This window comes from Rhamphochromis sp. 'chilingali' (genome assembly GCF_963969265.1).
Source record: "Rhamphochromis sp. 'chilingali' genome assembly, chromosome: 18".
NCBI lineage: Eukaryota > Metazoa > Chordata > Actinopteri > Cichliformes > Cichlidae > Rhamphochromis > Rhamphochromis sp. 'chilingali'.
The window spans coordinates 9,559,748-9,567,220 of record NC_137945.1 but is presented as its reverse complement, the minus strand read 5'-3'; the positions used below and the strand labels follow the sequence as shown (position 1 = coordinate 9,567,220).

Genomic DNA, 7,473 nt, shown 5'->3' with positions numbered 1-7,473 from the left:
ACATTTTACCTACTGTGTGGCTTGCTGGCCACTAGTGTGGAAGTCCTCAGTGTGCTTCAGTTTCATCTTTAGGATCTTTAGGTCTCTTGAATGGATAGACTTGTAGTCCATCAGAATGTGGTTAGGTTAATGAGGATAGTAAATTGACCATAGGCATGAATGTGAGCATGAATGGTTGTCTGTCTCTCTGTTAGCCTGGCAACACTTTGGCAACCTCTACAGGGTGTACTCTGCCTCTCGCCCAGTGACAGCTGGGATAGGCAACGCCCCACCCCCCCCCCCCCCCCCCCCCCCCATGACCCTGAATCGGATAAATGAAAAAGGATCGATAAAATCGGTCTAGTTATGGTTATGTGACTAAATTTGATCTAGTCTTTTTTTTTTTTTTTTAGTTTGCCTGCCTTCAAATGTGAGCAAAAACTAGAAGAGGAAAAACAATAAAGACAGACATAGAAACATCTAACTTTTTTAATTGTTCCAGGTTGATGGGGACATTATAGCAGAGAGGACTGTCATCGCTCAGGCCATCCCCTCCTACGGCTCTCTATGGATGGGCTGTCGTCCCAGAGATCCACCCCCAGGACCTAATCTCGGAAATGTGGAGCTGTACTTGTTCCGCATGTGGGCAGACTTGGGTGCTCATGGGCCCTGCGAGGACGGCACTGTGATTGGCTGGAATGCCAAATACTGGGGAGTGACCAGTCCCAGTGCAAGGCAAATAGACCCCAGCCTTATGTGTGGTGAGCCAGATATGAAAGAATAACCTGTCACGGATCGCAACTGTTCTAGAGTAGATGTATTAATATTAATCATGAATGGACTGCCAAACTAACAGTGGCTGCGTTCATAATAAAATGCAGGGCTGTCTTTTCTGTCACAGAAACGACCTTAATGTTAGCCAAACAGCATGTTATTAAGCATTTATCTGATCCTGCCTCATTAGAGAAGTTGTTACAGCTTTGCTTTCAGTTTTTTCATTTAGAAAAATGGTGTCACACGAGAGATTTTACACCAGAAATTAATTTTCAAGTCTTCCTTAAAGAGTTGAGAAAAATACAAAAACTAAAAGTGATTATTGAAAATTGGAAGGTTTCTTTTCCATTGTTTTACATTTTCAAAGTAATTTTTAATCATAAAAAAGCAGAGCAAACATTTAGACAATTAACTTTCAACAAAAACAAAAACTACAGGAATGGCTCTCCAATATCATTTGCTTAAAACAATAACATTGCATGCAAAACTTGTCTTTGTTATCTTTATGCCTGTCACTTGTTTCCATACCACTGCAGTGCATGTTCTCCAAGCATGTTGAATGTTGAGTGTTGCATGTTTTTATGTCTTGTAGACCACAAACGGTTGAAACGTGGGGCTCGTGCTTACAGAAGCATTACTAATGGTGTGTATCCATGTGACTAGTGTGACTTAGACACCAGTATGCATGCTGTGTTTATTTCTCTAAATGTATGAATATAAAAGACTAAATATGTGTTTGTCCATTAGAGGATATTTCTATTGTTCATTTAAGACTGTGTAAATGTGGATTCTCACCTAAAAACATAAAAAATATTATATTATTTTATTTTTACATAACCAGATGGCCTATTTTTGTGTAAATATGCTTTTCAGAAATGCTATTGCAGTGTAAGAGATAGGAGTACCTTAACAAAAACTGTATCACAATAGCGCAGAAACAACAAAGAAAGAGACTAGAGGAAATCTACCTTGCTTTTACAATGCAAAAGAGAAAAATGTAAAGAATTCCTTCACATTTACAGCAACTACACTGGGAGCTGGCCGGTCCCTGCTGCCTTCATCTGGTAAGCATCACCCTGAGACACGTACTAAAATATGCTCTAATAACAACCCACAGAAACTTCTTGTTGATGACTACTTTGCATATTTTTTTCACTATCTGTATAAAGATATTTCATTTTGGTCCATTATTTTAGCTAGTAATAATGATTTGTGAGTTTGTCTTGTTACATTGGAGGCAAATCAGAAAAAACAACAGAAATCAAAGGATATTTTGTGGGATTTTGAGTTAAGATTTCTGTCTTTTGTATAAATTACAGGTTTGTCATAATAACATGAAATCATAGAAGATGGCTGAAATTTGATTTCTGGGCTAATCATTTGCTGTTAGATATGGTCAAATTATTATACTACTACATACACCCACCAGCCACATTATTAGGTTCACCTTGCTAGTGTATTTGCCTTCAGAACTGCCTGAACTCTTTGTGTCATACTTTCAGCAAGGTGCTGAAAACATTCCTCAGAGATTTTAGTCCATATTGACATGATAGCATAACAATTGCTGTGTATTTGTTGGCGGCACATCTATGATAAGAATCAATCAGCAAATCAAGGCGCTCTACTGGTTTGAGAAATAGTAACCACAGAAGCCATTTGAGTACAGTGAACTCACTGTCATGTTTAAAAAAAACAAAACAGTTTGAGATCATTTGAGCTGTGGTCCTAATAGGATGAATACAAAGAGATAGACCTGGTCAGTCATTATACTCAAGTAGGCTGTGGCATTTGAACAACATTCAGTTGGTAGGGGCCAAATGTTTGTCAAGAAAAAATGCCCCACATCACATTGTAGCATTATTACTACTGCTACTACTACTTGACACTGTGGGCGGGCCTTGGAGGTCCAGGGCTATCCAATCAAGTTACTGTGCTCCCTCAGCTGAATTCTACTAATATACTTTAACTACAAGTTACATTAAGTCATACAATTTGGGAAAAACCCACATAATCAGCCATATAACTGCTAAGTTTTTGCAGTCCAGTAGTGTAGTGCTTCTGCAGCAATCATTGTAACCGGCATCAGAGAGGAGGCCACTCACTGAGTGGATGGGCCTATGCAGATCAGACTATGGGAAGCACCCCTCATGTCTCTTTGAAACTAAAAAAGAGTTCATAGCTTGTGCAGCTACTTTTAAAGCATGACCCCTTGGAAAACAAATGGAAATATGTTAAGGATGTTGTGAGCTCACAGTCAACTGGCCAAATGTGTAGTGAGGTCATTGGCAGTCTTCTGCACCTAGAGTTAATGTCTCTCATCTCTGTTATCTGATTTGTCATCGTGTGATTTGAATTTGGCTCAAGAACCAACTGTCAAACTTGGTTGGCCATCCAATTTATATTCTCTGGTGCCGACCCTGCACTAGCCACATCAGTTAATAAAAGGCTGAGTGCACCAGATTTATTACACTAGATTCCTCACTATCTGGATGTCAGAGCAGAATCTGAGAGTGATCACATCAGGCACCCAGACCTCCCTCTCCCCAGCCACCTCCCCCAGCATGTTCCACCGGGTCTGCCCCGGGGTGTCCTCCCGGTGGAACAAGCTCAGAACACCTCACCCATGCAGCATCATTGTCAGAGGCCTGAACCACCACAACTGGGTACTTTCAATGTGGAGAATGCAGCTATATTCTGAGCCCCTCATGGATGGCTGAACTCCTCACCCTATCTCTATCTCTAAGGAAGAGGCCAGCTACCCTTCAGAGAAGGCTGAACGATAGCTGCTGCAGCACCAATCTGTCTTTGAAATTCTAGAAAAGCATTATTGGTGGAATGAAGTCAGATGGGTCATCAAATTCAATTTGTCACACACACAACCATACACAGTATGACGAGGTGGAATGCTTGTAGCTGTGCAGTGCCCGACCATTAAATGACAGTAGGTTTACAGTAAGATATACAAATTTACAGGTTACTACAAAATTTACAGCTTTAACTTAGAAATTTACAGTAAACATGTGAGAAAAAAACAGTTTACGTAAGAGATTATTAGTCAAAAGAAATTATAAGTTATAAATTATAGGAAGTGTGCAAGAAGAAAAACCAGAGTGCGTGTGGTGATGTGATATGTGTGAGAGAGTCTAGTCCTAGGCCTGGTTCAGGTCCCAGAATAGCCTGGGGGAAGAAGCTCCTCCTCATTCTCTCTTTTTTGGCCTTAAGGGAGCAGAAGCGATGGGAGAGCTCCATCATAATCTTCCTGGCTTTGGTCTTGCACCGCTTGGTGTAGATGGACAGCAGGTCAGGAAGCTCTGATCGAATGATGCATTTGGCTGAGCGCACCACTCTTCGCAGCTCTCGTATCTCCTGCTTGGTGCTGTTCCCAAAGCAGGTGCAGATGTTTCCCGTCAGGACGCCCTCGATGGTGCAAGAGTAAAAGTTCTTGAGCACCCTCAGTGGCAGATGGAAGTCCCTGAGTCCTCTGAAGAAGAAGAGAAGCTGGCAGTCTTTCTTAACGTGTGGCAGGACCATGACAGGTGCTGAGTGATGTAGACACTCAGGTATCAGAAACTGTCCACTCTCTCCACTGATATGCCACTGATGATGAGGGACTTGTAATTCCTCGCCTGCTCTAATCAAGAGATTAGTGCATGTGGTAGTTTACCATCATGTGATAGTTCTTTAGAGGGGAGGGAAAATCAAAAGCAGGTTCTTCTTTGGAGTCATCACTTTCATGCCGTTCTCACACTAATAACATCATTCTCTCAACTCTTAATGTACTTCTGGAAACAGTTCTCCCAACACAGACCCATATGTGCAAAAGACACCAAAACAATTCTTGAAACTTTTTTGCATATATCAAAACATGTGAAGTCTTTAAGACACCTAAAGCTTTTAAACTTTTACCAAAACCTTGCTGTCTTTGGTAAGAATACCAGAACTACAAAAATGTTGGAATTCAGAGACAAAAAAGAAATGTGAAGGATTTACTCCACAGTTTACTCAGTATGACTGCTAAAACTGAAAAAAGTCATATCAGACACACGAAACTATCTTCATCTTCTTATTCTATATTCGGCTGTTCTATTTAGGGGTCGCCATAACCAATCATCAGCCTCCACCTCCAGCTCTGTCTCCTGTTTTTCCGGCTATACCACTGTCTCCAAACCCTACAACATAGGAGGTCTCACTACTGTCTTGTAAACCTTTCCTTTCACTTTTGCTGCTATCCTTCTTCACAAACCACTCCAGTAAAATATATAAAACATAGAACGCAGCACCAACTACTCTTTGCTACAGTGAAGTCACACATATAATTACAGTATGTGCTTGTGTGTAATTAGCAGTTCCATGACATGCACTTGTCTTGATGCAAGACTGAGAACATGTGTTTAGATTTGCTCTCAGTTGACACATAATTTCACTACTACTACTGACAGCGTGTGACCGGCCTTACTCTTTCTTACATATTAGAAAGAAAGAAGTTTGCTTTGATTTCATTGCAAATGCTAATGCAATGATGGAGAGTATCCAGGTAAGTCAGAGATCTGTAGTTCTGTTTACAGAGGTGTAACATTTAGATAGCAAATGCATCAACATGTGCAAATGTGGGTGGGAAAATGCATTCCTGATATGAAAACTGTATCAAAGCTATCAAGAAAACCTAAAAAAAAATGACAGATACTGTCTAAAAACACCCAAAAAGCTAAACCGCCACAAACAACTAGATAATGGGACCAAATAATGGAATGGAGGGTATTCTACTGGACAAAAATTAAAAGTTGGCACTTGAATATTTGTTGTATTTCAGTTTCCTCCATCAAATTCTCAACAAATAGTCTTTCAGCCCCAGCACCAGTTTTGCCTGTCACTACTAATCACATTCTCCGCACAGACACTACAGCTTCGCCTCTGAACTCAATCCTGCCCATGAACACCAGTTCAGCTATTCAGATCTCAACAAGCACCCACATACCTTCAGTCACAACTCCGGCAGCCAGCCAAAGCACACCTGGAGGATTATTCACATCAGGTTAGCCTTTGCTAACATGCAGTCACTCGACATTTTATTTAACTGGAGATTCTGTTTACAGTTTGTGTTAGTAATGAGAAGAAACAATTTGTAAAGTTGACATTTTCTTTCAGGATCCACCAGATTAGTTCATTGTGATGTCCGTCAACTCTGTTCCAATAACAGTAAGCAAATATTCACTTCTTGTCCTTTCCGATTTCCTTTTTGCATTTGCATGGCCTCACAGATGTATTGCTTTCTGCAGGTGCTTACTATTGGATGCCCATAAGTGTAGAGGGCAACAAGACTGAAGAAGAGGTCCAAAATTTGGTGAGAATGACAAATTTCCCTTGTCCATCTCGTTACGTTTCTCATATTTCTTTCAGTTACCACCCGGTCATTGACACATGCTTTACAAACAAGTCTTGTAAGCACAATGTAAGTTTGTGGGAGCAGCGCATTCCAACCCTGTGAATCACCTGAAAATAATTTAGATTTTTTTTACGCCAAATATTTGTTGCTTTATTACTACTTTGACCTTTTACAAATTCTGCTGCCTCTGTGTTATAAATGTGGTTCTTTAATCTTTTTTTTGCTTTCTTCAGTGTCTTCTCTTCTCCTTTCCCATCATTCCTAACTTAAATGAACACTTCCTACATAATATTCTTACTGACACTTGATATGCAGTTCTCAGCCTATGTCAGATAGACCTTTCTACATAAAGACCATGATTATTAGCTGTCTCTGGTAGCTGTCTTTGCATAGTAAAGCTAATGATAAAACAAATAAAATGTAATGGAAACAGCAGTAATAGATATGCAAATTATTAGACACTGTAGATATATTCACAGTTATTTCGACTAGTCATTTCCTCCCAATAACCCTTTTTGCTTTGTACCATTTTTCTCCTCTCCTTCAGCTTTGTGTTGCAGAAAGAAACTCATTACCAAACAACAAAGTTATGTGATCAAGATATTGTCCACTATGTTTCTACCCATAAAAGCAACAACCTTACCTGATTTAAATATATAAAATGTCCAGTTATGATTCTTTAACCCTTCCTGTCCACTTCCAGCTTTGTCTTGAGATTATACTATACGGTATCATAGTCCCAGCTTCCTTTGACCATTTCTTTCTTTTTAAATTATTGTTATGGTTATTAATATATATTACTGAAGAATAAATTTGTACATAACCATTACAATTCTCAACATGGATCATAAATCAATCCTGCTATATTAAGTCTTTGGTTCACTTTTAATGCTTGATCATTTTGACACAAATCTAGTCATATTTTTAAGGTCCATTGCAAGGAAATAGCATGTAAGCAAAGGTTGTTCAGTGAATTCTCATGCAAGGCTGTCTAATAGTGCTGTGTTGATGCACTGACAGCTCAGAGATAAAAGTCTCAGCTCTGAAGTTTTGTTGCCCAGGAGAGTATGAGTTGTGTCCCACTTGGAACAAAACAACATCCCGGGAATAGCAGTGAGCTGTGTCTTTCTTTTCCCATACGTTTTTGTCCAGGAAGTAACACACTGTTTACCACGGCTGAGCTGACAAATAGTCCTTTCAAGCCAGAGGAGTCCCAATACACAAAGCTACTATAAATGATTCAGTATCCTTAGTTTGACCATGTGCTTAACATATCTAGAATGCGTCAGTAAACATATGAGTCAATATCCAAATTGTATCCTACTGAAGCCACTATA

At 39.7% G+C, this 7,473-nt stretch overlaps 1 protein-coding gene and 1 long non-coding RNA gene across 4 annotated transcripts in view; one reads left to right on the top strand and one right to left on the bottom strand.

The window, feature by feature from the left end:
- The window catches only part of LOC308385935, a 1,989-nt gene extending 1,809 nt beyond the window's left edge, over positions 1-180 (bottom strand). Inside the window, exon 1 of one of the 3 annotated variants that reach the window (XR_013969671.1) lies at positions 3-180. This is a non-coding gene — a long non-coding RNA (uncharacterized lncRNA). The remainder of the gene's footprint in view (positions 1-2) is intronic. The other 2 variants (XR_013969672.1, XR_013969673.1) reach the window with 2 other exon arrangements.
- adgrg2a (adhesion G protein-coupled receptor G2a) overlaps positions 1-7,473 on the top strand; it is a 35,864-nt gene that overhangs the window by 8,089 nt on the left and 20,302 nt on the right. The window contains exons 4-8 of the mRNA XM_080865150.1: positions 482-740; positions 1,776-1,817; positions 5,648-5,785; positions 5,899-5,949; positions 6,030-6,094. Coding sequence (XP_080721276.1) covers positions 482-740; positions 1,776-1,817; positions 5,648-5,785; positions 5,899-5,949; positions 6,030-6,094 — 555 coding nt within the window. The remainder of the gene's footprint in view (positions 1-481; positions 741-1,775; positions 1,818-5,647; positions 5,786-5,898; positions 5,950-6,029; positions 6,095-7,473) is intronic.